At 46.0% G+C, this 22,845-nt stretch overlaps 1 protein-coding gene across 3 annotated transcripts in view; it reads left to right on the top strand.

Moving 5' to 3' along the window:
- TENM2 (teneurin transmembrane protein 2) overlaps window positions 1-22,281 on the top strand; it is a gene marked incomplete at both ends in the record, with an annotated part of 1,201,679 nt that extends 1,179,398 nt beyond the window's left edge. For all 3 annotated transcript variants that reach the window (XM_082835729.1, XM_082835731.1, XM_082835730.1), the window contains 4 exons: window positions 868-1,164; window positions 2,649-4,263; window positions 19,756-19,886; window positions 21,520-22,281. In XM_082835729.1, coding sequence (XP_082691855.1) covers window positions 868-1,164; window positions 2,649-4,263; window positions 19,756-19,886; window positions 21,520-22,281 — 2,805 coding nt within the window. The remainder of the gene's footprint in view (window positions 1-867; window positions 1,165-2,648; window positions 4,264-19,755; window positions 19,887-21,519) is intronic.
- Window positions 22,282-22,845: the final 564 nt, after the last annotated feature.

Raw genomic sequence — 22,845 nt, 5'->3', positions numbered from 1 at the left:
AGCTGAATCTCTAGAGTCCCTCTCCTTTCCCCCTACCCAGAGTCTAGTCTCTCAGCCCTGCCTTCTGAGACAGGCTCTCTTCTCTGATCAGATTGACTTCTAAATTAATATTAAATTACATCTGGATGTGTTCCATCATTCCTCTCAAATCTAAGTAAATCAGTTCCTCCCTTTGTTGGAATTCCCCAGGTCTGTTGAGATCACCCCACTGATGTCTTGCATTCTTGACAGTGGCGAGATTTTTCTCTAGATGGGAGAATTAAAGGAGTTCACATAGGAATAAGGCTTCGTATTCCCAGATCTTCGTACAATATGTATATCTGAGACCTTCTCCTCACCTTCCTAGGTACCTTTTTCTTAAGGTTTCGGAAGAAATCTCTGCACCTGCTCTTAAAGATCATTAGCTATTCATTAGCTGATAATGTGCCACAAAAGGGTTGTAAGTGTGCAAATATACAAATCCTCTTGCTTCCCAGGGTGGCCAGTTAGAACCCCAGGGGCCAGGGCTACTGTGTATGGCTCTGTAATTTGTGCACTGCCCAGGTTTTCCCGTTCACAGTCTCTACAACACGATGACACCCCTGTAACTGTGCAGTGCCCAGCCTACCTAACTGCTCATGGCAGCCATGCCCAGATCAGTCATCTCTGGCCATTAGCAGCCTTGCTCTATTCTAGTGCACCCTACAGAAATGACCACTTTCTATGTGTACTACGATGTGAAGGAGTTTAGAAAGCACTCCTCTTCAAGGGTATTTCTTCTTCCAGCGCACACACAGGCCCTGGCCACGCCAGCTGTGTCCTCCATAGAAGCCTGAGCTAACATGCCCTGGTGATGTCTTTCAAAGCAGGCCCGTTGTGTTTTCCTAGGTCCACGGAAGAAATCTCTTGTCCATTGACTATGACCGGAATATTCGGACAGAGAAGATCTACGATGATCACCGGAAGTTCACCCTGAGGATCATTTATGACCAGGTGGGCCGTCCCTTCCTCTGGCTCCCCAGCAGTGGGCTGGCGGCTGTCAATGTCTCCTATTTCTTCAATGGGCGCTTGGCTGGCCTTCAGCGCGGGGCCATGAGCGAGAGGACAGACATCGACAAGCAAGGCCGGATCGTGTCCCGCATGTTTGCCGACGGGAAAGTGTGGAGCTATTCCTACCTTGACAAGGTGGGTGGATGTGCTGCCCTCGCTCATCTGGGACTAGCTCGCTCTCTCTCATTCATGCTTCTCTGTTTAAGCTGACCTGACAGGCTTTGCCATAAGACATTGTAACATCTTTACTTTGACTCTACCAGGGCTCCCCATGCACTCTCACCCTCTGGGAGGGAGGAAGTCTGAAGGAAAATGTTATTCATAGCCCAGCACTGTTACCATTAAAAGCAAAAAAAAAAAAAAAAAAAAGTTCTAGACACTCAGTAATGGCAAAAAGGGTGGACTGTCTGATTTTTACCCCAAAATAACAGTGCTGTTGAAACGGACAGAATCATCCCACTGGCAGCACGGCTAATCACTCCTTATCACTAATCACTGGAAATGCAGTGATTCATTTCTGCCTTGCCCGAAATTGAGCCATCAGGGTAGGGAATTCTGCCTAAAACTCGAGCATGCGGACCAGCACCCTCCCCTACCTGGCCTATTGGCTGAACCAGCCATATGGATTCTTGCTATATATATTTTCCTGTGTCTGCAAGTGGCAGACTCAGGTCACCGCGTCAGAAAAGGTCCAGTTGTAGCAGCGGTAAAAAGGGATGCCTTCAGGTCACGAGTCAAGACTTTTAAAGGCGGCCCTGGTCATCTGGTCATCAGACAGGGCCTTGCTCAGCCTGGGCCTCTCATCTGGACTCACCTCCACACCAGCCCATTTCCGTTTCTTCCTTTCTTGCCTCCCCACGACAGTGGTCACTTGCAGATAGAGCTGTTACCTCCTCTGTAAAGGGGCTGCTGTCTCTTTGGTCCCTTCTGAATAGTGTTCTCATTACGCTACAGTAAGATGCTACAGTGGTTGACCAGGGGAGGCAAGAATCTCTCCACGGCTTCAAGTTTGAGGCCATTCTTTCCCCAAACAATCAATGCTTCTGGGTTACTTAATCTTTTCGGTAGCTTCTAAATGGAGGATGTGGTTTCTCCTTAGATTTAATCAGCGGTGTCCCAAAGACAGTATGTGTATCACACCTGTCCCCTGCTGGGCCAGCAGCAGTCATTTCTAACCAGTCTCAGGATTTCTTGTCATTGAGCCTGGAGGCAAACTCAGTGCCTCTCACCTCAGCCCTTCAAACCCCTTGCAACTCAAAGTTATGGTCCAAGCAACATCAGTATCACCTGGGAGTTTGTTCCAAAAGTAGGTTCTCAGGCCACCTCTCCACCACCCTCCCCCACCGAACTACTGAATCAGAATCTGCCTTTTAACCAGATCCCTGGGTATTTCGCATGCACGTTAAAGTTTGGGGAGGGAGCACTGTCCCAAGTAGCCACCATGATCCGTAGAGTAGCATGCCCGATGAAATCAATTTACCCATAATTTCCGGTCTAAATTTCCCCATCCTTCATGGCTTCTGAATTGCCATTTAGGGAAATGGAATAAATTCTGTCCATTTGAGCACTTGGTCCTAAATGGCCAACTCATGTGTTCCCTTCCCCTTTCCTTCCTCCAGTCCATGGTCCTCCTGCTTCAGAGTCAGCGTCAGTACATATTCGAGTACGACTCCTCTGAACGCCTCCACGCCGTCACCATGCCCAGTGTCGCCCGGCACAGCATGTCCACCCACACCTCCATTGGCTACATCCGCAACACTTACAACCCGCCTGAAAGCAACGCTTCGGTCATCTTTGACTACAGTGATGACGGCCGCATCCTCAAGACATCCTTTTTAGGCACTGGGCGCCAGGTATTCTACAAGTATGGGAAACTCTCCAAGCTATCGGAGATTGTCTATGACAGTACTGCCATCACTTTCGGGTATGATGAGACCACCGGTGTCTTAAAAATGGTCAGCCTCCAAAGTGGGGGCTTCTCCTGCACCATCAGGTACCGGAAGATTGGCCCACTTGTGGACAAGCAAATCTACAGGTTCTCTGAGGAAGGCATGGTCAACGCCAGGTTTGAATACACCTATCACGACAACAGCTTCCGGATCGCAAGCATCAAGCCGGTCATAAGTGAGACTCCCCTTCCTGTTGACCTCTACCGCTACGACGAGATTTCCGGCAAAGTGGAGCACTTCGGCAAGTTCGGAGTCATCTATTATGATATCAACCAGATCATCACCACGGCTGTGATGACCCTCAGCAAGCACTTTGACACCCACGGGCGGATCAAGGAAGTCCAGTACGAGATGTTCCGGTCCCTCATGTACTGGATGACGGTGCAGTATGACAGCATGGGCAGGGTAATCAAGAGGGAGCTGAAACTGGGGCCCTATGCCAACACCACGAAGTACACCTATGACTATGATGGGGATGGGCAGCTCCAGAGCGTGGCCGTCAATGACCGCCCGACCTGGCGCTACAGCTACGACCTCAATGGGAACCTCCACTTGCTGAACCCAGGGAACAGCGTGCGCCTCATGCCCTTGCGCTACGACCTCCGAGATCGGATAACCAGGCTCGGTGACGTGCAGTACAAAATTGACGACGATGGCTATCTGTGTCAGCGAGGGGCCGACATCTTTGAGTATAACTCCAAGGGCCTTCTAACGAGAGCCTACAACAAGGCCAATGGCTGGAGTGTCCAGTACCGCTATGACGGCGTGGGGCGGCGGGCTTCCTACAAGACCAACCTGGGCCACCACCTGCAATATTTCTACTCTGACCTCCACAACCCGACTCGCATCACCCATGTCTATAATCACTCCAACTCGGAGATAACCTCGCTCTACTATGACCTCCAAGGTCACCTCTTCGCCATGGAGAGCAGCAGTGGGGAGGAGTACTATGTTGCCTCAGATAACACAGGGACTCCCCTGGCTGTGTTCAGCATCAATGGTCTCATGGTCAAGCAGTTGCAGTACACCGCCTACGGGGAGATTTATCACGACTCCAACCCCGACTTCCAGATGGTCATCGGCTTCCATGGGGGACTCTACGATCCCCTGACCAAGCTGGTCCACTTCACGCAGCGTGATTATGACGTGCTGGCGGGACGATGGACCTCTCCAGACTACACCATGTGGAAAAACGTGGGCAAGGAGCCGGCCCCCTTTAACCTGTATATGTTCAAGAGCAACAATCCTCTCAGCAATGAGCTGGATTTGAAGAACTACGTGACAGGTGAGGACCTGGCCACCTCAGTTGGGCAGTGGCTCCCCGTGGGGTGGTGGTCCCAGTAGACTGCCGGGGATTTCAAAACGAGGTCTTATGTCCGATGCTAGGAGAATCCTGGAGGGCTGTGTGCGCCGGCAGGACAGGATCTAGAGCCGTCAAGTGACGGCAGTACAGAGCAGTCATCAGGTCTGTCTGAACATGTCCTGACCACTTTCAAGTCCATTCAACTGAAATACCTTTTACAAGAGCCCTTACTACCCCAAAAGAGGAAAGCGGCCTTATGAAGGGGGAGAGAATGGGACTCTGGTCTCAGAAGTACCTCATTCAGATTCCCTCTCTTCTATTTATAAGCTAAAGGACCTCGGGCTAGTTGTCCCGTATCTCTGAGCTGTAGTTTCCTTTTCTGCAAAAGGGCACTAACAAAATCATCTCACAGAGTGATCGTAAGAAGGAGATGAACTTATGTAGGTAAAGTCTAGGGCCTGGCACTTAGACCGAGGATGTTCACAAAAGGGTATCTGCTCACCAGATACGTCACCATCACTAGTGACGCAATGAATGAGAATAGGTACTGAAATGACTGTGACCCAGTTCCCGACCTCACGACCAGGCTGGTGAGATACTAATACAAATAACCAATGATAATGCAAAGCAGAATTAAGTCTGTGCTACCATATAAGTGTTTGTTCAGTTATTTATTCAACAAGCATTTATAGTGGGCCAGCATGCTACATTCTGGGGATACAATGATAAGCAAGACAAACACTCTTTTCTCAAAGTGGGGTGTGTGTGTGTGTGTGTGTGTGTGTGTGTGTGTGTGTAGCACACGTGCAGATGACTTCAGATTTGAAAATTCTGACATAGTACAGAAGAGCCCCGTGTCAAACTGGGCCTGAAGGACGAGGGGGATCTTGTTTGGCAGAAACGAGCTCAAGGCTGAAGAAAGACTATGAGCAGAAGTCAGAAGGGCAAAGGAAGCTTGGACATGGGTGTGGACGGAGGGGCCAAGGAGGGCAGATAATCTACTTCCTCATGATAAGTGAGAAATTGGTAAAAGGAAACATCCATCTGTTTCCATCCATCTCCATCCATCCACCTATTCACGGATATTTTCATCTAATACATAAGTACTAGAAATGCAGTGGAGGGCAAGATAGAGTCCCTATCTTCAGGGAGATAAGCAAGGAAATCTGGATGGATGGATGGATGGATGGATGGATGGGAGGAAAAATACCAACTTTCAGCAAGGAATCTGGAGCCATCTCACTTGTACATGCATTGTAGAGGAGTAACAATGGGGACCCCAATTCCAAGCCCCCCCCAAGTTCCAGGAAACTCTTAGCTCTTGGCCAATGGGCCAGGAAAGCATCAAGCCCAAGGGGTCCCGACCCTCAGGTGGCCAGGGATCACTTGTCCACCCCCAAGATTGGAAAGAAAGCAGCAGCTCCTTGGAACACAGGGCTGCCCTCAGTGCCCCATGCTGCGGAAAGAAATAGATGACCCTAAAGGTTAACTTGTGGTCCTGCTATGCCTCACTGACAAGTCCCAGAGCCTTTGAAGTTGAACCCAGCATCCTCCTACAACTGAAGCAGCTGCTACCTTTCGAGTGCAGGAGTTTTGGCCAAGCTAGTTCCCTCCTGGTCTCCCCAGTGTGCCTCATCAGGAGGCCCTGCCATGCTACTCTGCCAGGGCGTCCTCTCTTCCCCAGGGCTTGGCAGGGTTTGTGTCCCCCGCCAGTTCACTGCAGTTTCAAATTAAAGGACCTCTCGGGAAAGTACACACCCATATGTATATAGTTTCAAATAATGATAAAGCAGGGAAGATAAATGAAGTAGGGAAAGAGTTAGAGAGTGGTGGGAAGTGTCTTGTATCTTTAGGGCACTCACAGATAGGTGGCATTTGAGCAGAGGCCATTATGAAGTGAGGGAGGGAGAGGAAGGGCATTCCAGCCAAAGGAAACAATGTGAATGGGGAGGCAGCCCATGCCTATCTCAGCCATAGGAGGAGAAGGCCCTGCCCCGCAAGAATGCACTTCCCAGAGCCTGGCTTGGCACTGGATACCTTAGGGATGAACCAGCCAAAGGCAAGTAAAAAGAAAGCCCTCGGCGTGGGATGAACACAAGCCCACAGCTGCCAAGACCCAAACAAAACCATTCGCAGAGCACAGCGTGCCTCCCTGCCCCCCTCAGCTACTCTCCTGGTCCTCCTGAAAGGACAAAAAGAAATTCGAGTTTTCTGAATAGCAAGACGGCTTTCCTCATTCCAGGGCTTCATGGAGACTCAATAAACGGGCATCAAATCAAGTTGAACTAAGTCCAACAAAACGGAATCCAGAAGACATTAGAAAGAGTCTAAAATAAAAGGTAACATTAGAGAAGCTGCACGCACAGAGCTGATGTCTGCAGTCAAAGCAAAGTAAGAGGGGCTGCCGCTCAACGTGAGATGACCCCTGGAGACTGCAGCCCAGAAGAGAACACCAAGTCATGCTCCTCCATTCGGATGTTGGCGAATCTGTAAACCCATCTTTATGCGTCTTGATTTGCATCGTAGGAGATGAGCAGAGGGGTTGAACTTGCAGCTCACAATTGAAGAAGGGATTAAGATGGAGTCGGCAGGAGCACAGTGGACAGAACTACTGTCTCTCTGGTGCTCAAAAGAATCTTTGCTGTTTGGAGACAGAGCTCTCTGAATGCAAGAGACAGCTGCTGAGGCTGGAGGAGGCTGTGTCCTCCCCCAAAATGCTGGCACAAAGGACAGCAGCAGAGAATACCCGTTAGGAGCTCAAAGACATCTGGGCTGGACACAGCTGTATCTACCAAGGGTGGGTAAGGGAGGGCAAGAAGTGATTCCTTTCCCACTCACGGGCTCTAAAGCTGCACCCTTTTTACCAGTTATTGTTTAAGGTAATATATTGATGACTGATATATCTGTGATACGAAAGACACTAGAGGAAAGGATATAAAAGACAGACTGAGAGATACAGACCCTCTCCCCAAAAACCTGCAGTGCCCTGGGCTTTTCCAGTGACAGTGAGTCCCAGGAAACTCCTCAGTCCTGGGCAAACCAAGACCTGTGCTCAGGCCCAAGCCTGGCCCGTCCTCAAGCCGGTTCCTTCTGATGTTAGAACCTGAATACATCTCCAGACACCAATCCGGCCTTGCCAATCACTTGCTGTGTGACCCATACGAATGTCTTAACCTTTCTGAACCTTAGCTTCTTCACTGGCAGCACTGTGCCAGTCACAGCACTTACCCTGCAGTGCTGTGAAAAGTAAGTGAATCGTGACACATAAGGCACCTAGCCCTGGGCAAAGGCTTATCAATGCTAGGAATGCATTTGTTACTTGTAAGCAGCTATGCATCTGAAGACAGGGAGTTCGTACGTGAGGAGTGAAATTACCACCTTTGTGTAATTCTCTGGGGTTCCCAGGGGTCTCCAGCTCCACCCTGAAACAGATCCCAACTCTGCTCTGAGTGGCATTGCTTTGGCACATCTGAAACCCCAAATTTGGAGGTAAGCGAACCTCCCATATGTCACCCACGATGACTCGGGTTGGCTTCTCCCCGGCTGTCTCTGGGCTTACAGACCCCCAGGCACACATGAAAGTGAAGTCGGATTTTGTGGAGTTTGATTTCCCTAAGTGAGGAGGGAGGCCCAGCCTTCTTCTTGCTTTACTCTCTTCTCTCTCTGCACTTACCACCTAGGCTGCTCTGCTGACAGCGTGCGTTAGAAAGAGCGTGCGGGCTTCAGCTGCCCATGCTGTGAACAACATGGGGCGGGGGAGTGATGGGCTATTAGGAGGGGCCACATCGCCACTCCTACCTCAAGGACTTCCTCTAGGGAGGAAGGGAGGCTGTCACCAGAGACAGCCAGTGACTTTGAAAGGAGGAGGGGTGTTTGTGTGATGCCAGAAGCGCCTTCTGCAGGATGGAGGAGACAAGCAACTTGAAGAAACATTTTTCAGAAGAGAGTTAGACTTGGAAACCAAGTCATGTTAGAAACATAAAAAGATAGAACAGATAGATGACATGAACTATTACTGTTCATGGGAGCAGCCATTAAAATGTCTGGTCCCAAAGGCAGGGAGGGGGGTGTTAAACATCATCTCCTGGAGACTAGGGAGGGATCCCTGCAGGGGAGAGTCTGTTGAGGGCAAAGACCTCTCTCTTGCCTTTCTTGGGATTCCCTCCATATCCCTCGTGAAAGATGGGCTGAGTTTATATGTTGTTCAGATGAGGTATTAAATAACATGGAAACACAGATGGGAAAAGTTAGTTTCTCTTCAGTGATCTTTTTATTCTCCCAATTCGGCAGAGGAGAAAGCCTCCACTTGATGCTGGTGTGTATGTAACACCTCGTTAACACTTCTCATCTCCTTTTTTAACAGAGAGAGCAGGTCTAAGACTCCCCGGGGTAGCAGGTAACAAAATCGTGCTCCAGCTTAATTGCGTTGTTTTGTTTTAATTTTACAGTTATTTTCTGTTTGCATCAAGTGAGAGTGCTCTCCCACTTATGGTAGTGACATAAAGTTTCTTTTTTATAATGGATGTGCTTAAGTAGACAAAGCAAAACAAGTACAGGTGATCCCCGGATATGGCAAAACCACCACGATAGGTGATCATGACGGGTAACCACAAATACCCAGTTTGGTAACCGCACTGCACCGCGTTCACCACCTGCTTCGCACAGAGGTGCTCTGTGGACATATGATCATTGCTAGACTAAAGCGAGGCTTCTGTCTGCTTGATGCTGACACACTTTTTAAGGCAATTTCAAACCTGTATTCTTAAGTGACATTTTTTATTGACGTATAGTTGACTTACAGTATTACATTAGCTTCAGGGGTATAACGTAGTGATTCAATATTTTTATAGATTATGCACAAAAGTTATTACAGTACTACTGACTATATTCCCTGAGTTGTACATTACATCCCTGTGACGTATTTATAACTGGTAGTTGTAGCTTTTAACCCCCTTCACCTATTTATCCCATTTCCCAACCCACCTCCCCTCTGGCAACCACCTGTTTGTTCTCTGTATCCGAGTCTGTTTGTTTTGTTACATTTGTTCATTAGTTTTGTTTTTTAGAGTCCACATTTAAGTGAAAACATATGTTATTCGTCTTTCTGTAACTTCTTTCACTTAGAATCTCCTCCAGGTCCATCATGTTGTCACAAATGGCAAGATTTCACTCTTTTTTAGAGCTGAGTAATGTTCCATTATATATGTATATAACCACATCTTCTTTATCCATTCATCTGTCCATGGACACTTAGGTTCCATATGTTGGCTATTGTAAATAATGCTACGATGAACATGGGGTTGCATATATCTTTTCAAATTAGTGTTTTCTTTGGATAAATACCCAGGAATGGAATTGCTGGATCATATGGTAGTTGTATTTTTAATTTTTGAGGACCCTCCATACTATTTTCCATAGTGGCTACACCAATTCACATTCCCATCAACACTGCTCGAGAGGGCCCTTTTCTCCACATCTTCACCAACTCTTACTGTTTCTTGTCTTTTTGGTGACAGTGATTCTGACAGGTGTGTGGTACTATCTCACTGTGGCTTTTATTTGCATCTTTCTGATGATTATTGAGGTTAAATGACTCTTAAATGGGCTATCGCTAATACGTGTACTTGCCACGTCATTCAAGGAACTTGTTTGTGTCTAAGGCTGTTAAACACACTGTGGATTCCAGAATCCCTCTCATTAGAGGGTCTTCTAGGCCTGTATGTTTAGTAGTGAAGTCAGCATTAAACCCCTCATAGCAGTCCCAGGGCAGGAGGTGGGTAGACCTTACTCGCCCCTTCAGAAGCATCTTCTCAAGCAGGTACAGGTAGTTCCTCTGTCACACACACTACTCAGGGTGGCTTTTGCCACATATAGTCAGTGTTTGTTCATCCACTCCATGGATACTTATTGAGCACCTATTTTGTGCTAGGCCTGGGGAGACATCAGTGAATGAAACAGATTTTTTAACTCCGGGTCCTGATGGAGCTTACATTCTCGGTGAGGGAGACAGATAGTAAACAATAAATGTCATAAATGCCCAAATGAGACACATGTTCAAGTGTGGTAACTGTTTTGGGGATGGGGGATGAGTGGAGGAAGCGGACTTGGGGTTGCTGGGGGTGGGAACAGGCAGGGGTTAAACATGAAGTTGGCCTTATTGGAGGCAACGTCTGAGCAAGACTTGAAAAAGGGAAGAGTGAGGCAGCCAGAAGATACCTTCAGGGAAGCACACTCCAGGCAGAGGGCTTGCCTGTATAAAGGCTCCGAGATGAGTGTGCACCTGGCATGTTCAAGACACGGCACAGAGGCTGGAGCTGAGTGAGCAAGAGAGAGAGAGGAGAAGACGAGGTCAGAGAGATCACGGGCAAGGTCCTTAGAGACCATTAGAAGGACTTTCATATTTTCATTGAGAGAAATGGGGGATCGCTGGAGTGTTACAAGTAAAGGAATGGTAAGGGCCTTTTCCATGTCTAAAGGTATGTGGAGCACAGAAGTGAAAGCAGGGAGGCCAGTTAGAAATCAAGGCAAGAGATCACGGGCCAGGGCTGAGGTGGTGGAAATGGTGAGAAGTGGACACAGATTCTGGTCTATTTTAAAAGTGAAAGTAAAGGATTTAACCGTAGGACCCAGCAATTCCACACCTAGGTGTATACACAAGAGAACTGAAAAGAGGTTTTCAAACATCAGTTTGTACCATCATCAGAAAGTCTACAAATAATAAATGCTGGAGAGGGTGTGGAAAAAAGGGAACCATCCTACACCGTTGGCAGGGATGAAAACCGGTGTAACCACTATGGAGAACAATATGGAGGTTCCTAAAAAAACTAAAAATAGAACTACCATATAATCCAGCAATCCCACTCCTGGGCATATATCCAGAAAAGATGAAACTATAACTCAGAAAGATACATGCACCCCAACGTTCATAGCAGCACTATTTACAATAGCCAAGACATGGAAGCAACCTAAGCCCATCAACAGATGGATAAAGATGTGGCATATATATACAATGGAATATCACTCAGCCATAAAAAAGAATGAAATAATGCCATTTGCCCCAATATGAGTGGACCTAGAGATTATCATACTAAGTGAAAAAATCAGAGAAAGACAAATATTATATGATACTACTTACATGTAGAATCTAAAAAATAGTACAAATTAAGTTATTTAAAAACAGAAACAAACTCACAGACAGAGAAAAAAACTTATGGTTACCAAAGGGGATGGGAGGAGGGAGGGATAAATTAGGAGTTTGAGATTAACAGATACACACTACTATATATAAGAGATACACAAAAAGGACCTGCTGTATTGCACAGGGAACTATATTCAATATTTTGTAATCAGCTATAATGGAAAAGAGTTTGAAAAAGAATATATATGTAGAGCCCCTCGATTCCAGACAAGATGGCGGAGTAGAAGGACTTTCACTCACTTCTTCTCATGAAAACACCAAAATCACAACTAACCGCTGAACACCAAAATCACAACTGCTGAACAACCATCAACAAAAAAGGTATTTTACCTACCAAAGACAAAGAAGAAGTCACAATGAGACAGGAGAAGTGGTGCTTTCACTCTATAATCAAATCCCATACCTGCTGGATGGGCGACCCATGAACTGGAAAATATTTATATTGCAGAGGTTCTCCCACAGGAGTGACTTCTGAGCCCCATGTCAGGCTCCCCAGCCTGAGGATCTGGCAACAGGAGGAGCAGCCCCAGAGCATTTGACTTGGAAGGCCAGAGGAGCTTGAGTGCAGGAGCTCCACAGGACTGGAGGAAACAGAGACTCCACTCTTGGAGGATGCACACAAGATTTCACATGCACTGGGCCCAGCACAAAGCAGTGACTCCACAGGAGCCTGGGCTAGACCTACCTGCGGGTCTTGGAGGGTCTCCTGGGGAGGCGGCAGTTGGCTGGGGCTCACTGTGGGGGCAGGAACACTGGTGGTGGAGGTCCCAGGGAATATTGATTGGTGTGAGCTCTCCCAAAGGTCACCATTTTGGCACCGAGACCTGACCTCACCCAACAGTCTGCAGGCTCCAGTGCTGGGACACCTCAGGCCAAACAACCGGTGGGGTGGGGGAGAGAACACAGCCCCACCCATCAGCAGACAGGCTGCCTAAAGTTGTACTGAGCTCACAGCCACCTAAAAATATACCCCTTGACACAGCCCTGCCCACCAGAGGGACAAGCCCAGCTCCAACCACCAGTGTGCAGGCATCAGTCCCTCCCACCAGGAAGCCTACACAAGCCTCTGGACCAACCTCAGCCACCAGAGAGCAGACACCAGAAGAAGGAGGAACTACGAACCTGCAGCCTGCAGAAAGGAGACCACAAACACAGGAAGTCAGACAAAATGAGACAGCAGAGAAATATGTTTCAGACGAAGGAACAAGATAAAAACCCAGAAGAACAAGTAAATGAAGTGGAGATAGGCAATCTACCTGAAAAAGAATTCAGAGTAATGATAGTAAAGATGATCCAAGATCTTGGAAAAAGAATGGAGGCACAGACTGAGGAAATACAAAAAATGTTTAACAAAGACCTAGAAGATGTAAAGAACAAACAGATATGAACAATACAATAATTGAAATGAAAAATACACTAGAAGGAGTCAAAAGTAGAATAAATGAGGCAGAAGAACTAATAAGTGAGCTGGAAGAGAGTGCTGGAAATCATTGCCGTGGAATAGAATAAAGAAAAAAGAATAAAAAGAAATGAGAACAGTCTCAGAGACTTCTGGGACAACATTAAACACACCAACATTCATATTATAGAGGTCCCAGAAGGAGAAGAGAGAGAGAAAGGGCCCAAGAAAATATTTGAAGAGATTACAGCCAAAAACTCCCCTAACATGAGAAAGGAAACACTCGTTCAAGTCCAGGAAGTGCAGAGTCCCACACAAGATAAACCCAAGGAGGAACACGCCAAGGCGCATATTAATCAATGACAAAAATGAAAGACAAAGAAAAAATATTAAAAACAAGGGAAAAGCAACAAATAACATACAAGGGAATCCCCATAAGACTATCAGCTGATTTTTCAGCAGAAACTCTGCAGGCCAGAAGGGAGTGGCACAATATATTTAAAGTGATGAAAGGGAAAAACCAATGACCACAAATACTCTACCCAGCAAGGCTCTTGCTCAGATTCGATGGATAAAGTAAAAGGTTTACAGACAAGCAAAAGCTAAAAGAATTCAGCACCACCAAATCAGCTTTACAACAAATCCTAAAGGAACTTCTCTAGGCGGAAAAGAAGGCCACAACTAAAAACAAGAAAATTACAAATGGGAAAGCTCACCGGTAAAGGCAAACATAAAGTAAAGGTAGGAAATCATCCACATACAAATATGATATCAAAACCAGCAGTCGTGAGAAGAGCAGAGTACAAATACAGGATATTGTAAATGCATTGGAAATTAGAAGACCAGCAACTTAAAACAATCTTGTATACATACAGACTTCTATATCAAAACCTCATGGGAACTGTAAACCAAAAATCTACAATAGATACACACACACACACACACACACACACACACACACACAAAGCAATCCAAACACAATACTAAAGATAGTTATCAGATCACAAGAGAGAGAACAAAAGAGGAAGGGAAGAAAAAAGCCCTACAAAAGCAAATCCAAAACAATTAACAAAACGGCAATAAAAACATACATATCGAAAATTACCTTAAATGTAAATGGAGTAAATGCTCCACCCAAAAGACATAGACTGGCTCAGTGGATACAAAAACAAGACCTGGATATATGCTGTCTACAAGCGACCCACTTCAGATCTAGAGACACATACAGACTGAAAGTGAGGAGGTGGAAAAGGGTATTCCATGCAAATGGAAATCAAAAGAAAGCTGGAGTATCAATATCAGACAAAATAGACTTTAAAATAAAGACTGTTACGAGAGACAAAGAAGGACACTACATAATGATCAAGGGATCAATCCAAGAAGAAGATATAACAATTGTAAATATATATGCACCCAGCATAGGAGCACCTCAAAATATAAGGCAAATACTAACAGCCATAAAAGGAGAATCAACAGTAACACAATAATAGGGGGTGACTTTAACACCCCACTTCCATCAATGGACAGATCATCCAGACAGAAAATCAATAAGGAAACACAGGCCTTAAATGACACATTAGACCAGATGGACTTGATATTTATAGAACCTTCCATCTGAAAGCAGCAGAATACACATTCTTCTCAGGTACACACAGAACATTCTCCAGGATAGATCACATCTTGGGCCACAAAGCAAGCCTCAATAAATTTAAGAAAATTGAAATCATATCAAGCATCTTTTCCAGCCACAATGGCAAACATCCTAAAGAAAACTAGTAGAGCTCATCAATGAATTTGGTAAATTTGCAGAATACAAAATTAACACACAGAAATCTGTTGCATTCCTATACATTAACAATGAAAGATCAGAGAGAGAAATTAAGGAAACAATCCCATTTACCATCACTTCAAAAGGAATAAAATACCTAGGAATAAATCTACCTAAAGAGGCAAAAGACCTGTACTCTGAAAACTATAAGATGTTGATGAAAGAAATCAAAGATGACACAAACAGATGGAAAGATACACCATGTTCTTGGATTGGAAGAATGAATATTGTGAAAATGACTATACTACTCAAGGCAATCTACATATTCAATGCAATTCCTATCAAATTACCAATGGCATTTTTAGAGAACAAGAACAAAAATTTTTAAATTTGTATGGAAACACAAAAGACCCCCAAATAGCCAAAGCAGTCCTGAGAAAGAAAAACGGAGCTGGAGGAATCATATTCCCTGACCTCAAACTATACTACAAAGCTACAATAATCAGAACAGTATGGTACTGGCACAAAAACAGAACTATAAATCAATGGAACAGGATAGAAAGCCCAAATATAAACCCACGCACCTATGGTCAATCTCCAACAAAGGAGGCAAGAATAAACAATGGAGAAAAGACAGTCTCTTCAATAAGTGGTGCTGGGAAAACTGGACAGCTACATGTAAAAGAATAAAATTAGAACATTCTCTAACACCATACACAAAAATAAACTTTAAATGGTTCAAAGATCTAAATGTAAGGCCAGATACTATAAAAATCTTAGAGGAAAACATAGGCAGAACACTCTGAAATAAATCACAGCAAGATCTTTTTGGATCCACCTCCTAGAGTAATGAAAATAAAAACAAAAATAAAAGGGACCTAATTAAACTTAAAAAAGCTTTTGCACAACAAAGGAAACCATAAACAGAATGAAAAGACGACCTACAGAATGGGAGAAATTATTTACAAACGTAGTGACCAACAAGGGATTAATCTCCAAAATATACAAACAGCTCATGCAGCTCTATATCAAAGAAACAAACAACCCAATCAAAAACTGGGCAGAAGATCTAAATAGACATTTCTCCAAAGAAGACATACAGTGTGGTCAAAAAGCACATGAAAAGATGCTCAACATCACTAATTATTAGAGAAATGCAAATCAAAACTACAATGAGGTAATCACCTCACACAGGTCAGAATGGCCATCATCGAAAAGCCTACAAACAAAAAACGCTGGAGAAGGTGTGGAAAAAAGGGAACCCTCCTACATTGTTGGTGGGAATGTAAATTGGCACGACCACGAGGAGAACAGTATGGAGGTTCTTTAAAAAACTAAAAATAGAACTACCATATGCCCAGCAATCCCACTCCTGGGCATATACCCTGAGAAAACCATAACTTGAAAAGAGACACACACCCCAATGTTCATTGCAGCACTGTTTACAATAGCCAAGACATGGAAGTAACCTAAATGCCCATCAACAAAGGAATGGATAAAGAAGATGTGGTACATATATACAATGGAATATCACTCGGCCATTAAAAAGAATGAAGTAACGCCATTTGCAGCAACATGGATAGACCTAGAGATTATCATACTAAGTGAAGTAAGTCAGACAGAGAAAGACAAATATCATATGATATCACTTATATGTGGAATCTAAAAAAAAATGAACTTATTTGCAAAACAGACCCACAGACTTCGAAAGCAGACTTGTGGTTGCCAGGGGGAAATGTGGTGGGGAGGGATAAATTAGGAGTTTGGGATTAACATATACATACTACTATATATAAAATAATCAACAGGGACCTACTATATAGCACAGGGAACTCTACTCAATATTCTGGAATAACCTATATGGGAAAAGAATCTGAAAAAGAATGGATATATGTACATGTGTAACTGAATCAGTTAGCTGTACACTGGAAACTAACACATTGTAAATCAACTATACTCCAACATAAAATAAAAATTAAATAAAGAATATATATGTATGTATGTGTATAACTGAATCACTTTGCTGTACACCTGAAACGAATGCAACATTGTAAATCAACTACACTTCATTTTTTAAAATGCTATCCTAAAATAACAATAATAAAATCCTGACAGTGAATGAAGAAAAATCAAGATAAATTTGTCCATGAATATTCATAATAGCATCCATAATAGTAAAAAAAAAAAAGGTGTCAACAACTCAAATAACCATTAACTGATGAATGAATAAACAACATGGGGTATATCCAAAGAACAGAACGTTATTCAGCCATAAAAAGGAATGAAGTGCTGACATAGGCTACAACATGGATGAACCTTGAAAACATTGTGCTAAATGAAAGAAGCCAGACACGAAAGGCCACATATTATATGATTTCGAAATATCCAGAATAGGCAACTCCATTGAGACAGAAAGCAGTGTTGGTTTTCAGGGACTGAGGGTAAAGGAGAATGCAGAATGACTGCTAACAGGTATGCGGTTTCTTTGGGGGTGATGAACGTGTTCTGGAATTCAACAGAAATGAAGGTTGTACAATACTCTGAATGTACTGGAAGCCACTGCATTGTGTCCTTTAAAATGTTTAACATGATGAATTTTATGTTACCTGAAACTTACCTCAATTTTTTAAAAAAAGTAAAGGACTTACTGATGGTTTAGACATAGAGAGTGAGAAAAAGGAAGAGGTCAAGGATGGTAGCTGGAAGGATGGAGTTGCCGTAACCTGGGATGGAAAAGACTACGGCAACAGGTACGAGGGAGGAAGATGAGTTCAGTTTTGGATAGAAGTCTGAAGTGTAATTACATACACTAGTTTGGAATTGAGGGAGAGGTCCTGGATGGAGACATACATTTTGGAGTCAGCATCTGCATGTAAATGGTATTGAGGGCTCTGAGGGTGCATAAGATCACCGTGTTTGGAAGAGTAGATAGAATGCAAAAGAAGTTCACAGACTGAGTCTAGGACATCCTGATATTCAGAGTAGGGAGATGAGGAGGAACCAATGAGGGACAAGGGGTGGCCACAAAGGTGAGAGGGGGACAAGGGAGTGTGCTGTCGAGAAAGCCAAGACAAAGAGAGACACAGGAGTGTTCAAGTTGTCAGATAAATTCTGATAGGTCAAACAAGATGAGGACCACAGTCAGCATTGGACTTAGCAACACAGAGGTCATTTGTGACCTTGACGAGAGTTGTTTTAATGAGTATCTGGGAGCAAAGTCTGATTCAGAGGAGATGAATGGGAGTCAGTGAGTCTAGAAAATTATTTTGAGTTTGAGAAGTTCTTGTAAAGGGGTTGAGACACGGGTGGTGGCTAAAGGGAGAAGGACGGACAAGAGAGGGATTTTTTTTAAGGTGGATTTTTAGTGGCATGTTTGTACGCTGATGGGGTTCATCCATTGGAAGAGGGAGTAAATTGATGGAGAGAGAGAGTTGCTGGAGCGCTGCCCCTGAGTGGGCGAAAATGAACGTGAGCTGGTGCACAAGTGGAGGGTTGATTCCAACAGCTCATCTAGAGTAACAGGAGGAAGGCGGGAATATGGGTGCAGATGCTGGTAGGCTGATAGATATGATGAGGGTTTAGGGACATTCCCCTCTGGCCTCATCGGTTTTCTTAGACTAGAAATTAAGGTCATCTGCTAGAGCGCAGAAGGGAAAGCAGGTGTGGGAGGTTTTAGGCGAGATGAGAAGAGGTTAAATCATCCAGGAGAATGGGAGAAGGACTAAATGGAGGAAGGGGATGTAGTCAGATTGCCAGGGAGCAGGAAGGCACAATTGGGGTTCATTGACAGGAATTTAAAGTAACGCCAGTCAGTGTGGTTACATTCCTTTCTGCTGCCACATTCAGCTGCACAGGGATAAACCTGGAATAGGCAGAGCCTTCCATGATTTAACCAAAATTGTGATTTCACCAAGCAGGTGTGATGAAGGGGCAAGGAGCTGAGATAATACACAAGGGAATAATTCTAATGATTGCCCATGGAATGTGTGCTAGGTGAGAAGAGAAGAGAGACCAAGAAGCTGAGGGAGGGAAAAGAAGTTTAGGGTAGGTTGAAGGTCCTAAGGAGAGGAGAGGCTCGGGGAGTACGGGTGTCAGGTTACAAAAAGGAGTAAACTAGAGAGTCCAGGTGGTGATCAGAGGGTGATGTACATGAAATTGAGATAATGGGGGGATCAGAATTATTGACGATAACAAGGTCCAGAGGATGAGGAGGAGAGTTAGTAGGGGGAGGATCACCAAAAAAAGAAGAGGCCAGGCTGCTGGAAGGATCGACTGCTTGTCTAATGAAATTACTAAGAAGGAATTCAGGAACAGAGATGGAGAGAGTGACAGTGGAGCAGACTCGATCTTGAGCCCTAGCAAGGAAGGGCAGTCGTCCTCTGAGCACGCAGAGCTCTCTCTTGACCTCTCTTTGAAGCGTAGACACCTGAGGAAAGGGTCTCAGGAGCCAGATGACTGTCTGCGTTCCATACACTCAGTTAATCCCCTTTCTATAATGAGCCAGCCTCAGTGCAGCAGCAACCCGCCCCCCACCGAGGTCCTGCACAGTGTTAATCATCACGTCTGCATGTAGCCAGTCGTTGTGTCTCTAGCCTCTAAGCACATTGACTGGCCCGTAATAGATGCTCCCTTAAATACCTGCCAAATGAAGGAGTCCATAGTTATTGAGCAACCCACGTGCCAGGCACTATGATAAGCCCTTGAGATGGATTTTTTCCGTCAATCCTCACGACAGCCCAATGCGATTAGTACAGTTATTATCCCAATTCATATCTCAGGAACCTGAAGCTGAGAGAGGGTCAGGAACTTGCCCAAGGTCACACAGCAAGGGCATCGAAAGTAGATCTATCTTACTCCAGCACCGTCCTAAGTCACCACATGGGGAGGGCTGAGTGGGGGTCAACTGACCAAGTTTGGAAGGGCATCTACTTGCGAGAACCCAGGTAAGCAGCTCTGGGTCCGGGCCAGGAGACCTTCACAGGCTCTTGCCCCCCTCTCCTGCTGGACTCCATACACAACCCCCCATTTTATTTTGTTCTGTCTCCAAGATCCTCTCTGGCTTTCCATCCATCATGATTTCAGAAATCTTTATTTTCGTTTCCACCGTAGATGTGAAAAGCTGGCTGGTGATGTTTGGATTTCAGCTTAGCAACATAATTCCCGGCTTCCCAAGGGCCAAAATGTATTTCGTGCCTCCGCCCTATGAGTTGTCAGAGAGTCAAGCAAGTGAGAACGGACAGGTAAGTGGAGGTCCCCGGCAAGAATCCGATGACCGTCATCGTTCCCTTCGGCAAACAGAACCATGTTGGAGCCAAGGGCATGTCAGTAGCGGAGGAAAACATCGGAGCTGGGTATAAAAGGGGCGTGAAACGTGGTGACTTCGCAGGACAACGAATGTCAGTACTGTTACTTGTCTGGCGCAGCACGTATTTCTTCCCAACCTCAATTATTACCTTAATTGTGGTATCATTATCTGTTCCGTGTGTACCCTTGAGTCACTTCTTGATTAACCACAGCATTGAGAAATCTAGCAGCAACCCACCATCTGTGCTGCCTGTAAGATCATAACCCTTTTGGCTTTTATGGGACGTAATAAAACGGTGGTTTGCAGTTTCTGTCCCATTAAAGAACATTTTTATGCCTTACATAAAACCTCAGCGTTTTATGGCCCAAATGTATACAGATTGAGTTTTCCGAACATAATCTGTGCTTGGGTTTCTTGGTGATGACCGAGACGGTGGTTTCAATTTGGGGGCCGCTGAGACCTCGGCCACACCTGGACAGGGGATATCTGTGTTCAGATATCCCCAGCTACGGAACCTGTGCTCGGCACAATAAAAGTCTGAAAGATCTCACCTGCTCTGAATAATCGTCCAGACTGTATCACTAGAGAGAGACCAGAGGAGCTGCTGGGTAATTGAGAACAGCATTCTCACAGTTCTGCCCGTGGGGACCACTCGGGGGATGAATAGCCATCATTTCGCTCATTTATCTAAGTGCTGTTACCTCCCAAGCACAGCCTCTTCCATTATCCCAGCCTGTCCCCCAACCACCAATTGAGGTGAGCTGTAATTTGTGAGTAGAGAACTCAAGGCCAAGGAGATAATGGGGATTTCATCCCTCTGCAGAAGCAGGGCTAGGATCCAAAGCAAATGACTCAGAAAGCCCAGGGACGGTCCCTCTGGCCCACGAAGCCAGCATCTGTTATTCCGGTGCTTCTCAAGCATTCATACACACGCACACCAGCTAGAGTGTCTTGTTAAGCTGCAGCTTCTCACTCGGTGGGTCAGGAGGGAGGCCTGAGATCCTGCTTTTCTAACAGGCCGAGTCCTGGAGATGTCTCAGCTGCTAGCCATACTTTGAGTAGCCAGGTGCTAACCCAAGGAAGTTAATGAATAACCAGGGCACTGGCCTCAAAGAGAGGTAGGTCGCAGCAGCGGGGTTCACAGCTGCTCAGACAAACACCCTGCCCTTCAGGTCAGGATATTCCTGGGCCTGAAGTGTGTACGGCAGCTGCCGGATCATCAGCGGGCAGAGTGACTCTCTCTTCCGCAGTGATGGAGAGCCATGGTAAGTGGGTAGGCCTGGGTGCAGATACCAGCAATGCGGTACTCCTCTGTACCTCCATTTTTTAGTTAATGGCACAGTTACAAGGTGGAGAGGCCATAGCATCAGAGCACTGGAAACCTGCCAGTCTGTCCTAGTTCCAAAAGGTAGGACTATCTTAGCTCCTATCACGACAGATGCAAGACATATTCTTGCAGGAGAGTCCCAGCCTTCCTCTTTCTGACCCTTTGTCGCTGTGTTGCCCAGCCCGTACACACAGCGGCCCATACCACCTTCTCAGCTTTCTGTGTTTTCTTACGCCCACAGCTCATTACAGGTGTCCAGCAGACGACCGAGAGGCACAACCAGGCCTTCATGGCCCTCGAAGGGCAGGTCATCTCTAAGAAGCTTCACGCCAGCATCCGAGAGAAAGCAGGCCACTGGTTCGCCACCACCACGCCCATCATCGGCAAAGGCATCATGTTCGCCATCAAAGAGGGGCGGGTGACCACCGGCACGTCCAGCATCGCCAGCGAGGACAGCCGCAAGGTGGCGTCCGTGCTGAACAACGCCTACTACCTGGACAAGATGCACTACAGCATCGAGGGCAAGGACACCCACTACTTTGTGAAGATCGGCTCGGCCGACGGCGACCTGGTCACCCTGGGCACCACCATCGGCCGCAAGGTGCTGGAGAGCGGGGTGAACGTGACCGTGTCGCAGCCCACGCTGCTGGTCAACGGCAGGACTCGAAGGTTCACCAACATCGAGTTCCAGTACTCCACGCTGCTGCTCAGCATCCGCTACGGCCTCACCCCCGACACCCTGGACGAAGAGAAGGCCCGCATCCTGGACCAGGCCAGGCAGAGGGCCCTGGGCACCGCCTGGGCCAAGGAACAGCAGAAAGCCAGGGACGGCCGAGAGGGCAGCCGCCTGTGGACTGAGGGCGAGAAGCAGCAGCTTCTGAGCACGGGGCGTGTGCAGGGTTACGAAGGCTATTACGTGCTTCCCGTCGAGCAATACCCCGAGCTGGCAGACAGTAGCAGCAACATCCAGTTTTTAAGACAGAATGAGATGGGAAAGAGGTAACAAAATCATGTGCTGCCATTCCTCGTCTGGATGGCTCAGCGGGAGTCACTGTTCTCTCCTCTCCTAAGGAGATGAAGACCTAACAGGGGCACTGAGGCCGGGCTGCTTTAGGACACCAAGTGGCAAGAAAGCTCACATTTTTTGAGTTCAAACGCTACTGTCCACGCGAGAAGTCCCACCTCCCGAAGTAGACTAAAGCCCGGCTGCAAATTCCTGAGGAAAAACAAAACAGACAAATGAACGATCACACAACCATGTTCCGAGTTCCCCTAAAATATGACCCACTTGTTCTGGGTCTACACAGCAAAGAGATGGAAAGAGACGCAAAATGTCCAAAAGGAAGAACAGACACACGCACAACATGAAGAAAAAACAAAAAACAAAAAAACCCACACACATACACACAAACAAACACACCGACCGCAAAACAGAGACGTGAAGACGAGAAGGCCTCATCTTCTAATACCTCACTCATTCACACGTGAGCGACACACAGACGTCCATGAGGGCCAGCATTCCAGGACCAGTTGAGGACAACAATTCAGACTGCTGGTTGGACAGATA

The sequence above is a fragment of the Leucopleurus acutus genome, assembly GCF_964270905.1.
Source record: "Leucopleurus acutus genome assembly, chromosome: 3".
Lineage (NCBI taxonomy): Eukaryota > Metazoa > Chordata > Mammalia > Artiodactyla > Delphinidae > Leucopleurus > Leucopleurus acutus.
The sequence above is the reverse complement of the archived record's forward strand: the minus strand, read 5'-3'. Positions and strand labels throughout refer to the sequence as shown.